At 31.7% G+C, this 21,016-nt stretch overlaps 3 protein-coding genes across 5 annotated transcripts in view; 2 read left to right on the top strand and 1 right to left on the bottom strand.

Moving 5' to 3' along the window:
- The window catches only part of Flo2 (flotillin-2), a 483,891-nt gene that overhangs the window by 167,761 nt on the left and 295,114 nt on the right, over window positions 1–21,016 (bottom strand). The gene's annotated exons all lie outside the window — the stretch shown is intronic.
- On the top strand, window positions 249–8,796 carry LOC117221881 (glucose dehydrogenase [FAD, quinone]-like). The gene is given in 6 exon segments (XM_076521655.1): window positions 249–673; window positions 2,194–2,690; window positions 5,332–5,809; window positions 6,046–6,067; window positions 7,762–8,064; window positions 8,161–8,796. Coding segments are annotated over 6 exon segments (2,088 nt in total). The 3' UTR covers window positions 8,524–8,796.
- LOC117221871 (glucose dehydrogenase [FAD, quinone]) overlaps window positions 14,731–21,016 on the top strand; it is a 31,688-nt gene continuing 25,402 nt past the window's right edge. The window contains exon 1 of the mRNA XM_076521928.1: window positions 14,731–14,836. The gene's annotated coding sequence lies outside the window, so the exon portion shown is untranslated. The remainder of the gene's footprint in view (window positions 14,837–21,016) is intronic.

Raw genomic sequence — 21,016 nt, 5'->3', positions numbered from 1 at the left:
AATTCTTATTTTGTGACCTCAACATAGAAAAATAAATTCCATCATATCGATTATAAAGATACTGACGTTATCTACAATCTACCTCTGTCAATATCATCAGTCAATAATGTAAAATGTAGTTAAGGAAGAAACACTGTTGCCTTCGGAAGTGGGCACAATAGCCCGCCGATCGGTGTTTGCCCTGGATATAAAATCGCTGCCCTCGCGTGCAACTAGTTAAACAGCTCTGCTATAGTGCGCCGATCGAGATGTCACTAGCAGGTTGGGTTTCAACTATTAGGATAGGGGCTACCCTCCTGTTCGAAACGCGTACCCTCATTTTATTGAAACTACTGATCGTACTATTCAGACCGAACATTGCCGATCGTGAAAATAGAGTGACACCCGTGTCACCGACCAATTTGCGAAATGAGTACGATTTCGTGGTGGTCGGAGCTGGATCAGCTGGATCAGTGATAGCCAATCGGCTGTCAGAGAATGGAAAATGGACGGTACTTCTGGTGGAAGCTGGGCCGGATGAACCGGAAATCTCTGATGTGCTTGCAACGTTTGTGCTTCTGCAACTGTCTCCTTTGGACTCGTAATTCAAAACCGAACCGTCGAAGAACTATTGTCAGGCGATGAACAAGCAGCAGTGCAACTGGCCACATGGCGGGGTAAAATTGTTGATATAGTAATGTCCACGTTCAAGACATATCAAATCTGTATTTTATTTTGTTAAAATATAAAATTGTGAGTACAACTCAATTTTGCTAAATCACACTTTTCTTAAAAAAATGCGTGAAAGTAGTTCGTGAATCCATTTTTGAGTGACATATGAATGACTCACAAATTCATCTTAACGATAAGAAGACGTCGAGATATAAAATTATATCTGATTACATTGTAATTTTTCAGAGTGAGTTGTTAGTATCAAGTATTTTGATGAAAATTAAAAATTTTACTTTGTAATATGTACAAAATGAGACAGAATTCAAAACTTCAATTACCGTGTGTTTCACTCGCTTGAAAAATAGATCTACTTAATGTATCATTGTTGTGGAAGCAAATGTCTCTCGAGAAATTGTATCCTAGACAATATCGGTTAGGTTTAGATGGTTCGTTCATGTTTTAATTGCGAAGGTTTGGCTGACTACAGAGTTTTTATTTCCAGTTGGAAAAATCTACTCTACAATACTAATAACTACAATGAAATTCACGTAGTCCCTTGATCTCAAATTTTTCCAGATAAGTAATTCTAAAATGTGCATTTTACCGCCGATATGCGCAACTTCATTCAATGCAACGTTTTACAAGCAAAATCCGTTTAGAAAATATAGTCCCTTACAGTTATTGTAAAAAATACCTGAACATATACATTTCCCAATTGATCACTTCAAATAAATTGCTTGTAGTGGAGAGCACATAAGTCATCACTTCGCTGATTTCTCATTCGTTTAGAAAATATCAAACATTGTATCTTGAATATTGTGAACGTAATAAGTATTTCTACTGGAGTCGTTATTTTAATTAATACGTACAGTCACTAACAAAAGATTTCAAACGAAAACTAGCTTGTATAATGTATTGTAGCCATAATTAGAAATGGTTTACCTCACTGCATTGCAAATTTCCTGAATAATTTTGAACAGAAAAATATATACGTTTTTACCAGACAACATTTAATTGTAATATTAGGTATACATATAAGTTCTAGTCCTCTACTTTTAACCCTCGCCGTACCACGTCCGAATTCTTTTAGACTCGGATCTTGAGGCCTGACGTGACCGTTTGCGTTGGGTTGGGAAAGACTACAGATTTTAATCTGCTTCAGTCACTACAATATTTACTAGCGAGTACGCATTCCTTCGATGTTGAAAATATTAAAAAACGTATCGACGATTTTACCGATTCGTAACTAGGCAGTTTTTCTTGCCAATAGCATGCGTCAGTTGTCCGATAGATGGAGAGAGGTCAGCAAAAGCAACGGGTATTATTGAAATAATTAAAGACATTTGTATATTTCCAGAAATCGAAGCTAAAATTTAGAATGGAACGACCAAAACTTACTTGTACACTTAATATAATCAATAAGTAACTGTTTCAATTTAGAATTGAGCATTGCGTAATATAGTTTGCCTTAAGTTAACGGGGATTAAATATCACAAACACCTTCTTAAACACCATAAAATTAAATTCCTTATAATTCCGTAGCACTTTATATAAGCCTTCAAAAATTATGCTTTCATGTACTCAAACTCTGAATATCAAGGTTCTCGGAGGTAGCAGTGTGCTGAACGCAATGCTCTACGTTCGTGGCAACAAGAAAGACTACGACAACTGGGAAAAAGAGGGAAATCCAGGCTGGGACTACGACAGTGTGCTGCCTTATTTTAAGAAGTCCGAAGACATGAGGATTGAAGAATACCAAAATTCGCCTTATCACCACACTGGCGGTTACTTGACCGTTGAACACTTCAGGTACCAAACTCCCGTGATCAAGTATCTAAAGGTAAAGGCTACCACAGAACTGGGATACGATGTCCTGGATGTCAATGGACCTACTCAAACCGGGATCACCTATACCTACGGTACTTTGAGAAACGGGTTACGATGCAGCACTGCGAATGCTTTCCTTCGGTCTGCTTCCAAAAGGAGGAATCTGGATGTGAGCATACACTCGACTGTGGAGAAGATTCTGATAAGCGAAGGCATGTTACTTCGAATATTTTAATTATGTTTTTAAAGGATAATATTGTGATTTAAGCTTGTTGAATATTGTCAATAATATTTGCAAGAGATAGTTTATAGATTTTTTGGTTGCCCACAAAAGTGCTCGTACACCTTATAAAACACAATAACTTTTTTAATACAGGACTAAATGACTTGAATTTTTTTTTAGATGATAGAGGGACTAGTATACTAGACAAGGACGAAAATGTCTTTTTTTAATTTTACTGTTATTTGGAATGACACAAAAAAATAAAAAACTCTCGTTTTTTAACTTGTTTATCTGGGCCTGAGACGAAAATTTGAAACATGTCTTTCGTAGATCTCGGTAACTAATATTAATGCTGAAAATTTGATCGAAATCGGTTGACGTTGTAGTATGATGTTACTATGAGTTGTTATTAATTTTCTAAAGGTGCGCGGATACTCGAGTTTGCGAACTCGGACTAGTTAGGCAGAGTATACGAACGCTCGGGTACTTCGACATAATTAGGATTTCAGGCAGTGCAGTCAAGAAAAGTCATTTCGTGAGTCAGTACATGTACCGGCATCTACCGGATGAGCACTACAATTCTGAACTACAAACAGACATAGGCTCTGCGGCGCGTCGCCATCGTAATTATGAATTACAATATTCACACGGTAGGCGCCCAACGTCGCTGTGCGGGACTTTTGCTAACTGCACTGATTTCAGGCCCTGACTGATACGGTAAACAAGAATATATTACTTTTAAACTTGGTGTCGACAAATGAGCCGTTTACTTTGAAAGTGGCATAAGTCACTTTGTTTTTAAGTCAATATATTTAAGGGTTTGCGTTTTAACACGTTTAAAAATATGCATGCTAACTTTCGAGAGGATTTACTTGTATTTGTTATCTCAGGATATTGATATTTTTCTCAGTATAAATAATTTCGTATTAACATTAAAAAATCACCACTTTTCATTACGGTAAAGTGACTTAAGCCACTTTCAAAATAAATAGTTTAGAAAAATGACTGACATATATTAATTTTGTCCGACGTATTTTACTGAAGCGATGTTTTGAAAGGACAGTGATTTACTAAAATTGTTGAATAAATTACATATATAATAATAATTTATACCATGAACATATTTAATATAAAGGTTTGAGTTAAGTATTTTTTATTTTAATATTCATAAAATACAAAAATAATTAGTACATTTTGAAACATAAGTATAAGTAATTTATATGAAAATACATCAGTTCAATTTAATTTTCGTCATCAATAGGAGTGATTAAGTCCTCGGAAATCGTGTTTTGCTTCAAATTATTAAAATAACTGTGGTATATTGGGGGTATATAATTAAGCAAGTCCATCATGTCTTTGTCTTTTGCTGAAGAAACAGGACGAGATCCAGCGTATAACGGATCCATTTCTATTTGTGAATAAAAAGTAAGTAAAAAATAATAAAAATAAAGAAAAATAAAATAATAAAATAATAAAAAATAAAAATAATAAAATAAGTCCAGTGATCACAACTTTTTTAAAAATTCTGAGAATAATTCAAAACAATACTTCACACAAACTTATCACACGTTTCTATTTCTTTTACACTAAGTCCCGCAATTAATTTCCTGAGTACAGCGACTTACGCCACTTTCAAAATAAACATGTTTGTTATACCGTTAATTAGCAAAACTTCTCTCGAACAAATCTCAATAGTTCTAAACTTATTGATCGCAAATTTTTTTAAAATGAAAATATACCGCTCAATTGTAATTAGTGTTACCATTAACTCGATTTTTTTGAAAAAGTGACTTATGCCGCTTTCAAAATAAACGGCTCAAATTGTAGATTGTCGCTGCTCAGGCCACGCATCGCGTCGCGTTGTATTCTAATCCTAATTTGACCTTACACAGCTTTTACGAACAATAATATGAATTTTAAGGAAATACATGGAGAATTAAACGTCCTTACTCATGTGAATAATAAATAGTACACACAGCGTACAACACAACAGATGACGTATGATTTTCGCATTACTTGTATTCGTTGATACAAAGTTGCATATCATTTCAAGGTATACAAAGTTTATCGCACAGTGTCAGCAAGAAAATATACTAAAGATATACTACAGGCATACATTATAAACACGCGTACTATACACCTCCTGTTCATAAACTTGCACATGTATATTGGAATTTGTTTAGAAACAGAGGTGTGTCCTATAGTATTTTACAGATTATTGAAGACCTCCAAGAAACTTTGAGAACTATCAAACACTTTCAAGTACTCCCAAATGCTTATATTCATACTTTCGATTGAAAATCAAGGTTTCTCCTTTCATTTTCTTCTTTTTCCTTTGTTTCACTTTACAATTTATTTAAATGGGCATAGTTTAATTTTCACATTTTAGACAATCTATTAGATATACTCAAACGCTGTCAGATACCTTTTGTTCCAATAGTATTTACAATTTATCATCGAGGGTCAACACGTCACCTGTTTTCAAAACATTTATGTAACATTTCACAGATCTTTAAGCATCCTTAGACAACTTCCAAGAACTTTCAACATTTTCAAACACCTTCCAACTATTTCAAATATAATATGGTTTTCTTTCTAACATTAATTTTAATTTAGGATATATGATGTTTGAATGTGTTCCATTGTTGCAGACGATTCTGCAGATGATTCAAAGAGAGCATATGGTGTCCAATTTCGTGTAGGCGGGGTTAGCTATAAGGTCGCAGCAAAATGCGAGGTCATTTTATCCGCTGGAGCTTTACAATCGCCGCCATTGCTCATGCTGTTCGGTATGGGTCCGAAAGATCATTTGGACGCTGTAGGGGTGAAGACTGTGCACCATGCACCGGGCGTGGGTGAAAATCTGCAAGACCACGTGGCAATGGGTGGTATGACTTACTTGGTGGACCCGCCAGCAAATTATACGGGGAAGGACCCATTCACATTCAATTTGTTCGAGTCCGCCACCGTGAAAGACGTCGAGGAATTCGCCGTGGAGCGCAAGGGAAAATTGTATGGGTTGTCACCCGCTGAGGCTACGGCACACACACACACACACACACACACACACACACACACACACACACACACACACACACACACTTATCAGTACTAAGTAAATATCTTATTATAGTGACAAACAAGTACATATGTCGGAGAACTTTTACGCTCAGTGATGTATAATTGGAAATGTTATAAAATTTGGATTAATTAACAGTTCGCGGTCAACTAATGGCATTAACATTGGTAACAGTTGTCCTGCACCAGATACGTACTTCTGAGATCATTATTTAAAAATTATTAATCTTTCAATTTTTAACAATAAGGTATCCTTTAATTGACAGATTAATATCTATGAAGAATAATGTAAAACTGCTTATATTATAATCTATCTATCTACCTATCTATATACATGGTGGAGCATTTTAAACAGGTCACCTGAATAACTCGCTTGTTTTTAAAGATAGGAGAAAATGCATTAGACCAAACTTACTTGGTATCGGGGGGCACATAATCTGGTATTACCAATTTTTCTATAGGTGGAGGCGTCAAGGATATATGAAGGTCAATTCTGTTTTTTTAAATGGAACAGTAAGTTTTTTTACTTACATTCTGATAGAGTGTTTCGAGGCGAATACAATGAACTATTATAAAGGTTATTCGAGGTCACCCAAAGTGACACAGAAAAGCAAAGCTAAAATACAGTAAAATGGCAAATAATCACACAAATTTGTTTATAAATCTAATCAAAAAATAATGTCATCTATTTACTTGTGTGCAATTTTTATCGTCATAATCTAAAAGCTAAGATCAAGTCCAATGCAACGACCACAACACTATGACCATAAGACATTTAGTACGAAAAGTCCAGAAATATTTACGTAATAGCATAATTTACTCACGTAATTTATTCATGAACATAATGCGAATCGTGAAAATAAAGTATTAATACAAAAGTCAATCTCGAGTCTGACTCGACATAGGTGGGAAAGAGTTAACAATTTAATAGAGTATTCTTATCCAGAAGTTTAAAAAAAATCGATTTTTTTTAAATATATGATTCTGAAAATGTTTCTATAAAAGAGTTCTATTCTGTTTGCGAAAATAAAACGAGATGATGTACGTTTGAATTATTTCTACATTAAACCGTATACACTATGAAGAGGGACTTTAAACCTGACTTTTTCGGAATCCTGCGTCCTGTGATACACGATGTCTCAAGCTTTTGTTATCCGATTCACTTTAAATTTGGAGACAATTTTCAATATTCTTTCTATCACGACTACTACAATTGTTAATAAATTCGAATTTTTTCCGAATTGTTTATACGCTGAAGGCAAGAAAAAAATTACAGTGTTTTAAGAAGTAAAGAAACTATTTATTAAAAACTTCGGACATGACATTAATCGTCACAGTAATCGACACACTTACGCTAGAGAAACCTCAAAAAATCCTCAAACTTCAAATTTTGTATACTTTTTAAGAACTTGCTATTATAATAATAATATAATAATATAATAATAAACTCTATATCTATATCTATAATAATAATATATATAATAATTATAATAATAAACTCTATATCTATATCTATAATAATAATATATATAATAATTATAATAATAAACTCTTATATTAAGGAAGCAAACTAACTTGATCACTAAAAACATTTTCATTCTAGTGATAATATGGAAGAATCTCAAACAGAAACACTGTTTGATTTGAATATGTAAATGTTACGATAAACTTACACATTTTTTTCAACTTCATGCTTTCTCCTGACTTCTATTTTACCAATGTTTATTTACATGAGATTTTACATATACTGTTATAATTACGATGCAACAACTGGGATCAACATCACTCTTGCGTAAATTTCCTCAAATGTTAGTTCAATCCGTCCGTGACGTCACGGATGGACAGTTCAGCAGCGTAGGGGTAGAGTTCAGCATCATCGACTGACAATGACGAGACCTGATCACTCACGATCGTGAGAGCTTCTCTGACAACTCTGCTGACCTCTAGCTCTACCCTGCTAAACTGGTTATCCGTGACGTCAGGGATGGAGTCACGTGACATTTGAGGAAACTCACGGCGGCGGTGGTCAAGAGCTACTCAAGGACCTATTCGTGAACTCGAGTGCAAAAGAATTATACACCGATGGTACTAAAATTGCAAAGAAATATAACCTTGAGAGAAAGTGTTCGTTTTTATCGAAAGAACTGCCCCGTGAAATTAGAAAGTGCTTTACCTTAGCATTTCCTCACATTATCCAAAACGGGTATAGAATATTCAATGTGATGCAGTTATTTTGTTCAGCCTCTATAGTTATGTCAACTCAAAACAAAGTTAAAGTTTGTCAAGTAATAACATTTGATATTCTCATTTTTTCAATTATTCTGATTCGACGAGTTGAATCTATTTCCATAGTAATCAAAATGATTTTCTGATGTTAACAGATAGAAGATGCAAACTTCATATACAATCTCAGCCAGACACCATCTTTGAAAAGTTTAAATGCCAAAGCGAATCCAAATCGAATCCCAGAATGCTCGTCTTTCGAGTTTCCATCGGACGATTACTGGAAATGCCACGCAAGATTCTACACAATGACGATCTATCATACGTGTGGGACTTGCAAGATGGGCCCAGCGACTGACAAGATGGCCGTCGTGGATCACAGACTTAAAGTACACGGAATTAAGGGACTGCGAGTGGTTGACGCGTCGATTATACCGAATATTACCTCTGGAAACACGAATGCGCCGGTTATTATGATTGCCGAGAATGCTGCAGACGTGATCAAGGAGGACTGGAAATAGTACATATAGATATAGATTGAGCTTGACCGTGTCGAATTGTCGAAATGGAAAATCTTGATGACACTAAAGAAATTGTGATTTCTCGTAGAAATTGTGATTTCTCGTAGAAATTTTCTATACTTTTCTTCAATTACACATGCTTAAAGCTCAAGTAGTTTCAATATTTAAAAAACCGGTATATTATTTAATTCTGATAAATTTCATTGTAATAAATATTCTCATAATATAAGTGAAGGTAATAAATTATTTTAATATTTCAAGAAAATATTTTATTTATAGTGGCTTGTTAATTGCAAATTATCCCATTTTTGAAGATAATGAAGAAGTCGATATATTATTCTACTATATCAAGAAAATAATCTGGTTACAGATAAACTTATTGTTTACAAGCTATCCCACGTCTTGAAAGTATTTAAGACGTAATAATTTGTTTGTAATAATAAAATTTGATTTTGTCATAAGAAAAGATTGAAAATAAAATGACTGTTACGTAAAGATGAATCCTTTTGTTTACGTTGATTTGACGTTATTTGGAAGTGACGTTCGTGTTATAGAATTCATTTTTATAGTTGATGACGTAAAAATTCTTCCATGACGGTGCCTGGGTCAATTTGGAGGATCGCCACAGTTGGTGGTGATCGAGTTTCAAACGGAATTGATTAGTTTATAATACAATGAATTTTCGGACATCGAAAAAGTATTGTGATTTACGATTAGTTAGTTAATGCAAGTTGACAAAGATTAATACAGATGACGTTTCGGTGAAGTTAACCATTACTGTTTCTACGACGCAAATAGTCCTTTGATATAAATATATATTTTTAAATATCCTAAGTGCTAGGAGGGGGGTAAAATTCATTAAGTATTTTTGTTTCGAGATTAATTTTTGGTAACATTGAAATTTCATAATTTAAGAGTCGAATCTTTTCAGAACAAAGATCGATGGATGGAAGCCTCTTTAAGCGTGTTTCGGAAGCGACAGCAATTTCATTTATACTTCAGTATATTATTTGTATTAATATTATATGATAACTTCTGAAATTGTTATTTAAAAAGAAATGATTGAACTTCTTCTACATACAGTAGAATTATCAAAAAGTCAGTTAATTGGCTGTAAGTAAAGTGTTAGTCAATTAGAAACATTTGAAGTAATTTTAGCAAATTTCAAGCTATTTTGCAGGAAGAATTTTTTAAGTTGGACTGTTTTATATAGTTGTTCAATGTTTCTTTATTTTTTAAAAAGTATCTTCTCTTCATCTCATTGGTCTTGGCTAACAGGCTAATGTGTTACGCAAAGTTACAACCGTATCATTGATTTCATCGTTCCGATTTTGTATTTATGCATCCATTCGCAACATGAAAATTCCGTCCAATATTTTTACAATTCATAATCAAATGTTGAATATTTTTTACATAGAGTTTTTGTTAGATAAATTTTGATTGCACTTGACAATTGCATTTTTCGATGCAATAGCTGAAATTTTGTCAATTTTTACTGACAATAATATTATAATATATTAACATGATGATAATAATAAAATAAAAATAATATAATAATACTATAAAGTTGCTATAATAATGTTGTAATTATAATAATATTACAATTATGCTACGATAATATAATGTAATGTTAATGTAATGTAATGTAATGTAATTGTAATTGTAATGTAAATGTAATGTAATGTAATGTAATTGTAATTGTAATGTAAATGTAATGTAATGTAATGTAATTGTAATTGTAATGTAAATGTAATGTAATTGTAATGTAAATGTAATGTAATGTAATGTAATTGTAATGTAATGTAATTGTAATTGTAATGTAAATGTAATGTAATGTAATTGTAATGTAAATGTAATGTAATGTAATTGTAATGTAAATGTAATGTAATGTAATTGTAATGTAAATGTAATGTAATGTAATTGTAATTGTAATGTAATGTTTAATATTATTACTGCTGCACCCTCCTAAAGGATACTAAAGACACGAAATTTATTAGTATAGACTATCTCACCCGATGTCTGTCGGAGGGACAATGCAATTTTTGCAAGGTCACAGTACGTGGGAAAGTCTGTATCATAATAATATTTATCTTATTCATTATCCACCAACTTTTTAGCAAGACTTCCTATTAAGTAACAACATCCGCAGAACGTTCGAGAATTCTGAGTATATCTCATTGTGAAATCATTAACATCAATTGGATTTTCCTTTTAAATAATAAATCATGGGAAATTCTATAGAAATAAACTGTGAAATCTCGTGCGCATATCAATCATTTTAGATTTGTATTATTTCTCAGTGTTGATTGTTGCGTTTCCTGTATAATAAGTGAACAGCAATTATCATAATTCGAGATTTCTTTCAATTTAGTTGTAACTGATTGCAAGTGCAGTATCGCCATAACAATTTGACCATTTGCAGTTGTCTTAATTAAGAGCATTGTCGTTATTACATTAGTATTATGTAAATTTATTATACTATATACTATATGCAGTATGTACAACTATATGTATACTATATTATATACATATTATTAGTATATATATTATTCTATATGGTACATACAGTATACATATGTATAGAATATTATATGAATGATATTACATGCATATAGTAAATCTATATTATAATTATACTAATAAGAATATATAAGCATAAGTAGTACACCTATATCATAGCAATACTATTACATCACTTGTATATCTTATGACTAAAGCTATATCGCAGTAAGTGCAATTGTATTGCAATAATTCTATAAAAATAATATCATTGAGTTTATTCAAATTCTACGTTATTTTTAGAAATTTTTACAATCGTTTACAAACCCAATGATAATTAATTGAAAGAATTTTGTCGAACCTCATAGTTTTATTGTTATAACCTTATCTTAATTTATTTTTTGACAACCAAATATGAATATTTATTCATGACATCTGCGATAATTATTCATATTTTAATCTGTGATTGAATATTAACGCATTGTGCATGAATTACATAACTTATACAATGTAAAGATTTAATAATTACACATATAATTAACGTATAATTAATGCAAAGGTTAGAGTACAACTGAAAGGCTTTTAAAAATGTTTTTAATTGTTATGTAACTATCAGAAATATTAATTCAGTGACGCATTGCAGACTATAGTGCTGTATATTACTATACTGTGCACAAAATAAATCACTAGTTTATTCATGGAGCATGATTTAGGTAACCAGTAGACACTTGACAACTTTCTCTTGAGATTGTTTAATTATTTTTATTGTAATTCATGACGTAAGATGATATTAATTCCTGATTGTTGGTGCTTGCGGTTGATTCGAGCATTGGACATTAAAATTGTTACATAATTGCTGAGTATATGGCGATTCATTTCTAAAGGAAATTCAATTAGCTTTCGATCAAATTAATTTTCAAGAGAAACGTAAATTCTTAATATCAAAAATGCATTAGCTTTAGATATTAATGTGAAACTTTATTTTTACATAAAATTATTCTATATCTATTTTCCTATAAATTAATATATTTTATTGTTGTGTTATGAAAGCACGTGATTGTTTTAAAACAAATAGGTATATGAGAGATGAAAAATATGCCACAGGTTCTTGTACATATTTAGCAATGCAACCTAAAAATACAAAATCAAAATTTTGTCCACAGGTTAATTAGGCCCAATGTAGGTGCCGCAAGCTCACCTTGAAGTTATTAATATCCTGAACGGTCAAGTGACATTTGAAATCAATTTTATAACCGGACACACGTTATTAGAAAACTTACGCTTTTAGGGAAAACTTAACAGAATAAAATATTTCCATTACCAAAAACGATCTCAGCTCAGGATTATTTATTTATTTGCTGCTACATTTGTACACTCACCATGAAATCAGCCAGGTACTTAACTTTGATCTTGAGAGTACGCTATAAAAGATCTACGCACAAGTATGTGTGGATTAATACTTTCTACTTTAGCGAAACTTAATCAACAGCGATATGCGAATAACGTCATTTTTCAAGTAACAAAAGTTCCGAATTTACACGGCCGCGAAATTTACAAAATTTTCCCAAATGCAACAAATCATAATATCATAATCAAATAACATAATAGCATAATCAAATTTAATATAAATATAAATTTTAGAGGGAAATTTTAAATGCTGGTAATAATTTTAAACTGAAATCATTTAATCTAAATTGTCCTTCTGACTTAGCGTATTCGCTAAAATTATGGTAATATTATTTCGCTGACTATAAAGTAAATAACGTACTTGGTCGAATTTATGAGCGTCGCTACACGGACATTCGCTCAAGTACTAATCGATAAGAAAATATCACTGTGCTTAAACTAGAAAATTAACAATGCGTAGAAACCAATTACAGTTTTCAACGTGTGCCGGTCGCGGTTGTTGTGTTTAAATATAGATTATTTACGAGAGACATGAACGCATTGTAATGCTGTAGTTTATCAGCAATTTGTCGCGCAACCTTAAACCTCTTATTCAGGGTGGTTCTAAATAAAATGTTTTCCTCAACTCGCAGGAATCCCCTTATCAACCGTATTTCGAAGAGCAGGTAGACACTTTCCGGAATTGGTAACTGGAAATTTAACGTTTATCTTCGGGTAGGATTGCATAGAATTAAGATTGTATGCAATAACGTTGTGCATAACCAATTTTCATTCATTTCGTCGATTTTCTAATTTTAAATAGGTCACTCTAAATAAAGAATTTGCACGAACCGAATAGAAATAGATATAGAAATAGAAGAGCCTCACTTTTCCGATAATCTCTATTTTTGAAAATGGTTCGCGGGGGTTAACGACAATAGGACAGACAATTACAATTTGATAATAGTATTCCACAGACTGAATTGAATACAACGATATTGTTTATTATTATATTAATTGCATGGAAACATTTTTGAATAATTGTTAATGTGAATAGTTATCATTTGATGGCGTTACGTATACTGTTCAGTTTAAATATTATTTAAATATGTTTGTGTAATCATAATGTAACATTACTAGACTATTTATGACAACTAGATTATTTTATTGAGAAGATACCATGTTCACGCACATTACTGTGCGTGTTAGAATCGTCTAACTTTTGTTGTTAAATATAGTCGAAGTCGAACGTTTGCATCTCTCTTTACCTTTTTGGATTTCAATGATGCATTTGATAATTTAGCGATTTAACAATGCATTTGTTCAAATTGTATTTTAATAGAACATTTAATAATTTGTCTTTTTTTTTTAATAACGGATTTAATAATTTGTACCTTAATAATACGTTTCATCATTTGTTTTGCAATAATCAGTTGATAATAGCACATTTAATTATTGGTTTTTTAACAACATATTTAACAGGTTTGTATTCCAACAACACTTTCAACAATTTCTTTCATGGTACTAGATTGACTAATTTTTATTTTAACAAACATTTCATAATTGGAATTTTTTAATAATGCATTTAATAAATTGTATTTTAACAAAACATCTAATAATCTGCATTTTAATCATAAATTTTATAATACGTTTTATAATAATTCACCAAGTAATTTCCGTTTTAATAGTACATTTTTTTAGTAATTCGTATTCTGAGAATATATTTATCAGTTTGAATTTTAATAATATACTTAATAATTTGTTTTATAGTAAGTAGTAGTATTTGAACAATATTTCCAACAATTTGTCTTTAAATAACACATTCCGTAATTCCCCTTTTATAACAGTAGATCAATTATATTTGTATCTTAATAATCCATTTCATGAATCGTTTTACAATAATAGAATAATTAATTTCTGTTTTAATAGCACATTTAAGATTTTCTATTTTAATTACATGTTCCACAGTTCGTATCTTAATAATACATTCAGCAAATTGTTTCATGGTAACGGTATTTCAAGAATACGTAACATTAACGAACAATAGGCTTGCGTTTTAACAAATTCGTGTTTCACGGGGATTCACAACGAACAGAAAAGTGTATTCCACCATGAATCATAATTCCTTGAAAAGCAATGTACGAGGACTATCTTAGCCGACCGGTTGCCAACAACTGTCTGACATTGTTGAATATATGCATAACAGAATGGTATCACGATCCCCTAATGCCACGGGACTTTCTTCCACCACGCAATCACCTCAGTGCTCAGCCACATACATATATCTGAAATGTGAACTGCCGATATGCTTCACTTCCCCGGTTAAACTAGCGTACGTTGTTCCTCGGGTACCCAAGTGGTTGGTGTTTTAGAGTGGGACCAGACTGTGTTGTAATTATATAACAGCGGCGGATTGTTGCATTGTCAGGTAAAACCACGGGGAAACGCATTTCGTTCGGTGATGGGATCATCCTTTTTCTTTCTTGCAATCTAACAGAGCAATCGGCAATGTTTTGCTCGGCGACGGAACACTTGCTAGAAATTAGACCAGTTGAACTTGGCGGCCTTGAGCTGTTCGTTCGAAAGTGTTTTAGGGAATTTCTGCAAAATTTTTGAAAAGTTTCAACGGCGAGAAAATCACAGCCATACACCGTTGTAATTATGTCTCGGTTTTCAAATCTCTCGACGATACTTAATGACATGTCGCGTCACGTGGTCGAGATTAGGCTAGTTAAACTTGGCAGGCTCGATGTAGATGTTCGAAAGTGTTTTAGGGACTTCGTGAAATTTATGACAGGATTCTAAACGCGAGAAAATCGCAGCGATTCACCATTTTAACTATTTCTCAGTTTTCAGGCTTTTGAACAACGCTTGATTTGATGCTATGTTGTCACGTGGTCGATATCAGTCCATTTAAACTCGGTGGTCTTTATGTGTACGTTCGAAGGTGTTTTGGAGAATTTTTTCAAAATTTTTGGTAAGATCTATAATTGGAAAAGTTGCAACGATGCACCACTGCAATCGCATCACAGTTTTGGAAACTCCCAACGATATCGATATTAGGCGATGTGGTAAAAATTCGACCAATTGAATTTCGTAGACTTGAAGTGGTTGTTCGAAAGTATTTTACAGAATTTTTGCAAAATTTTTAGGAGATTCCAAAAGCAAGAAAATTGCTGTGATGCACTTTTATAATTACTGCAGTCTTTCAACTTTCGAGCAATATCTGGTTTTATATTCGGCCACGTGCTAAAGATTAGGTCAGTTGGACGTGGTTGCCTTAAAAAACATACTCCAGTGTATTTTTGTAAAGTTTTGCAAAATTTTTGCAGTTTCTGAAAGGTTCCGAAGGTGGAAAAATCGTATCGAAAGATCATTATTTCTTCTTTAATGTTTTGCGTTTGCGAACAATATTTTATGCTAAGCTCAATGATTAAAAGTAGACTAATTGGACTTAGTCGCTTCGTAGTGCATACCTAAACGTATTCTTACCGAGTTTTTTCTGAATTTTTGACGTGATCTAAACGTGCGAAAAGTATAGTGATGTATCATTTCTTTTCCTTCTATAACTTTTGAACGAAACATTTCTAAGCAATTTCTCATTCATTACACTATCAAACCATATTATAGTATAACCAGAAATGAATCTGAATCTAAAAGTATTTTTTAGAATTTTTACCAAATTTTTGACGCACCATAGATACTAGAAAATTAGACTGTTCTAACTTCATTCATGATTTCTGACCAAAAACATCACTTGTTCTATAGCAATATTTCATTTAATATTTGTCCTCATACTGATAACTAAGCAATTTCATCTGCACAATCTCAAAGTGTGTACTTGAAAGTATTTTGGGTTTTTTTTATAAAATTCTTGACATAATAGAAACGTAGGAAAATTTTATTGTCTGCTATTGTTTGCTTCGCGACTTCCAAGCCTTTTATAAATAATCGTGTTTAATATTAAAATCACACAGTGAAAGGTAGACAGTTTTATTTTGACAGCTCCAAAGTGCAAATCCGAATGCATTCCAACTTTGTGGAGAATTTTTGACACGTTTAAACGTGAGAAAGTTAATCCTAATTCATCGAGAACCCGAATCAACGTTTGTCTATACTAGTACATAGAGATTTGTGAAATACTACGTATATATGTAAGTCTAGAAAGCCTTAATCGCATCGTATAATCCTTGTGAAATACTGAAAATCGTTTAAACACTTTTTCTTGCCTCGGTCGTCCTTTCTTCTTTCTAATACGAAGTAAATCACGTTTCCTTTGGAAATCGTTCCATCGAGCCAATTAATTGTACCTAGTATTCCAGAAATTTTTCAACATCTCTATCCGCCATACTTACATAAGACTTCGTAGGCCAGTTACGAACTATCTCATCGGATATCGCGAAACGAATTCGATTGCAGATTCATTTTGCAATCGGGAGCCTATCTTTTACCTTGCGCGATGCATTATATTGCACCGCGAGATGCCATTGATTCATGGAACTGTAAGAGCTGGAAGCGGAAAATTATTTGCTGGTGTGAACTGATTATGTATTTTGTAATCGACGTTTAACAGAATGTAATAAATCAGTAAACTCGGAGAAACTGCACCCGTTTCTTCTGTCTTTTCGCTCACTTTGTACGTCGGACACCCACACAGACACACAGGTTCACATTCAAATACTACGCAACGTTCATCGCGGAGTTGGAATTTTACTATTGAACATATGGTTCTTGCGTATACCATTTAATTGTTGAAGCATTCTGTACCAAAATTATTTCATAATTTTATTATGTTTTTAGTGGAAACAATACAAAAATGCTTTTCATTAAACTTCAAAGATTTTAGATAGGGCAACGCGTATATTATTAAAGTGTTACTATTTTTGTTTAATTTCTGCTGCAAAAATCGTTTTTTTGCCTCTTGTTCTGATTTTTGCAAAATTATTTACACGTGTAGTTATTGATATTCTTATGTTTTGTTTAATTATTTCTTTCATTTCCCAAACGCGAAAATCTATTACTTTGATTTTTATAAAATTATTTACATGAATTGTTATTACGTATTCTTACTTCATATTTCTAGTTTCATTTCTAATTCTAATTGTTAGAGAAACTTTGAATCGTGTTCTGATTTGTATAATATTATTTACATGATTTATAATTTATTATTTCATCTTTATTTTTATTTTCCATAAATCTGTCTCCAGCTCAGATTTTCATAAGATTACTTACAGAAATCGTAATTAGCATAAACAACCGCAGTTTATCAAATACAAGCATCGGCTTGATTTGAGTAGAATTTTGCATGATAACTCATAATAGCATGCCGGAAGGACTTTCGATAATTATTTAATAAAATACAAAGAATAGGCAATACCGCAGAGCTTATGTAAGTAAACCGTGAAGTAAAAGTGGAAGAAGTAATATGGAGATAGTTCGAGCAGCTCTATGAACATTGTAATTGACGTGAAACAATGACGAAATAATTGATCACGTTTTTGCACGACTTTTTTAAATTAATCTCATTATCCAGTAATTATTTTGTTCGGACGAATGTACTGTGGTTTCAGTATTTTGCTATCTTTATGAATTTTATTTATTATAGTTTACAGTTTACAATATGCAAATTGGACTTAAAAAGAAAAAAAACTTACTTTGAATTATCATCTACTTATTATTATTATTACTATATATATTATTATTGTTATTTTATCTTACTTGATGCAAGATCAATTTATATTAGAGTTCATTAATTGAATTATGTTATTCGTAAAATGGCGAAAAGATTTATAAAGACTTGTAATTTATTTTACTGTTATATGTAAATCTTTTCATATTAATAAAATGTCAAATATAAGTAAAAATAATAAGTAATATACCACATTAATGGTAAAATTGTTTTCTGCATATTGAATATGTTTAAAATATTTCTCCATGCCGTGCAATGAAAATGCAATATTTAAAAAACATTCTTTCACACCATGTATTGCAAATTGAATATTGATAGTATGCGTCGCAAATAAAATATTTTGAACACGTTGACAGTATTCAATATATGTAAATAAGATATTTTAGACTGATTTATACTATTCGATACAAATAAAATATTTTAGACTCATCGATACTATTCAATATAAATAAAATATTTCAGACTCATTGACACTATCAAAAATAAATAAAATATTTTAGTCTCATTGATACTATTCGACGCAAATAAAATATTTTAAAATAATTGACATTATTCAATATAAATAAAATATTTTTGACTCATTGATACTATTTGGTGCAAATAAAATATTTAAAAATCATTGACACTATTGAATATAAATAAAATATTTCATATAGGCACTATTGAATATAAATAAAATAATTTAGGCACAATGATATTACTCAATGTAAACAAAATATTTTAGGAACATTTGCTGACATAATACACTCTGGAGATGCAGCAAGTATCATCACCGCTAATTTAAAAAATAATAGAAACTGAATCAGGTAAATGATAATTTTTGTTTCAAAAAATGACGTTATGCTTCGTCTGAATTAAAGTTTATGTTTTGAGCGAGATCTTTCGATAAAGCAGTATACCGACTGATCCTAAAAACCTAACTTTCACTCAGCGAATGCTCATCATAAAGTAGCAAGGAATTTTTACAGCTTTAAATTGCAGTAGCTAGTAAAACTATGTCGATCTATCTGCAGATTAATTATAAAAAAAAATAAAACTTCTAATACATATATAAACTATTCTTCTATTAAGATGTTATATGTATATAACATATTACATCGATAATATAAAAACAACAACGTAACAATAATTACAGTTTCATACTGTTTGCAGTAAAAGCATTATTTCTGCTATTGTATGACAATATAATTATCTGTGAGCGAAGAGAGTCGTCAACCTAAACGGACGCTTGTATGACAATATAATTATCTATGAGCGAAAACAGTCATCAAGCTAAATGGTCGCTAATAACTAGTTAGTAGATTCGTTGTTATTAAATACTCAAAGAAAAGGTGGAGCAAAGTTCTAATTTATGAGTTGCTTAATGAATGATTATTATTATTATTTTCTCTAATATCTTTCTATAGGAATCTGCAAAATTACCTGGAATTGAAGAGTTGTAATATAAGATAATTATCTAAAACAATAGCATACTATATTAAAATTTAATTTAAATTTTAATTATTAATTTCATATTCACACACATTTTATTAATTTCGAAATTCAAATTCTCTTCGATTCCCAATAATTTTGCAGGCGCAAACAATTTCAATTTCAATTTCAATTTCAATTTCATTTATTAATTCCAAATTATTTTTATGAACTTAAAAGCTTTTTATTTTTATTTTTTTGCGTCAATTGCACGAAACAAGAGTTTATAGACATTCATTTCTGCCTTAAATAATTTGAATGAGTTATGAATAATGCAATCAAAGTGTTAAACTTTTCCAGTAGTCTCACTGTTTTCTATTTCATCAACTCGTTTCTGTCATAAATGCATAGTTTTGTCATAATTGACTAATAAACACCATTCCGTTGCTGATCTTGTCCACTAAAATTTTTCAAAAATTGTTATTTTTTAGCAATGCTTCCGTGGGCCACTGTAATACATACAGTGCGTCACGATAGTAGTCAAACGCTCTTTAATATGTTATAACCTTTTCAAAATTCGATCAAATGGCTCCATTTTCTTTCTTTTTGTTTTGGATGTTAGAGGAACTAGTTTATTAGACAATGGTTAAATAAATCTTTGTCAAATATGCGGCTGGTTGGCGTGACAAAAACTAAGAAAATCGTGGTTCTCAACCTTTTTTGTCCGAGCCCGGAACAAAAATTTAAACAATGCGTTTCGTAAGTCTCGTGAACTCTTACGCACGACGAAAATTTCATCGAAATCAATTGACGCAACGATAAGCTACACTCATTGAAAGATTTAAAAGTCTCGAGATTTTTCCAAGTTATATTATCGGTCAACAGTCATGAAAAACTGCGATTCTCGTTATCTTTAATTAGTCCGGAGCTGTTAACGTCACCCAGTATCAATTAATTTATCGGCGTGCATATAAATCACCGAGATTTACGTACGTGTACTTTAAAATTTTCGTTCTAGACCAAGGGAAAAATGTGAAGAAACGTAGGTTTTTTCATGTCTATATCCATTCTAAACAATTGCAATTTTTGCAGAAATTTCTTCTTTTTTATTAAATTTTTTTTGATTTGTCTAACGAACTGGTACCTCTGACATTTCCAAAATATTGAAATCACACGGCCAAATTATAGAGAAGTAAATCTATATTAAAAGACATGCGAATATTTTCGTGGCTCCTTGCACAGTAAATTTTCTCAAAATGTCCCTCAACTTGTAAACGAAAATGGACAGTTTGGAAAGAGGAGATACGATTATTCGAGCCTCATGGCTCATTTTTATGATTGTTGTTAATCGGCGAATAATTGCACCTCCTCTTGTGTACACCTAAACGTAGTGTATCATGAACAAAAATAATGCACGGTGACCCAAATTTATTTTAGCGTTATTAGAAGATTTAAAATCATAGTACATATTAAAAAACATGACAACATAATAACATAGCAGATAATAGA

Source organism: Megalopta genalis, chromosome 5, assembly GCF_051020955.1.
Source record: "Megalopta genalis isolate 19385.01 chromosome 5, iyMegGena1_principal, whole genome shotgun sequence".
In the NCBI taxonomy this organism is placed as follows: domain Eukaryota; kingdom Metazoa; phylum Arthropoda; class Insecta; order Hymenoptera; family Halictidae; genus Megalopta; species Megalopta genalis.
Note: the sequence above shows the minus strand (reverse complement) of the source record. Positions and strands in the feature narration are given on the sequence as shown.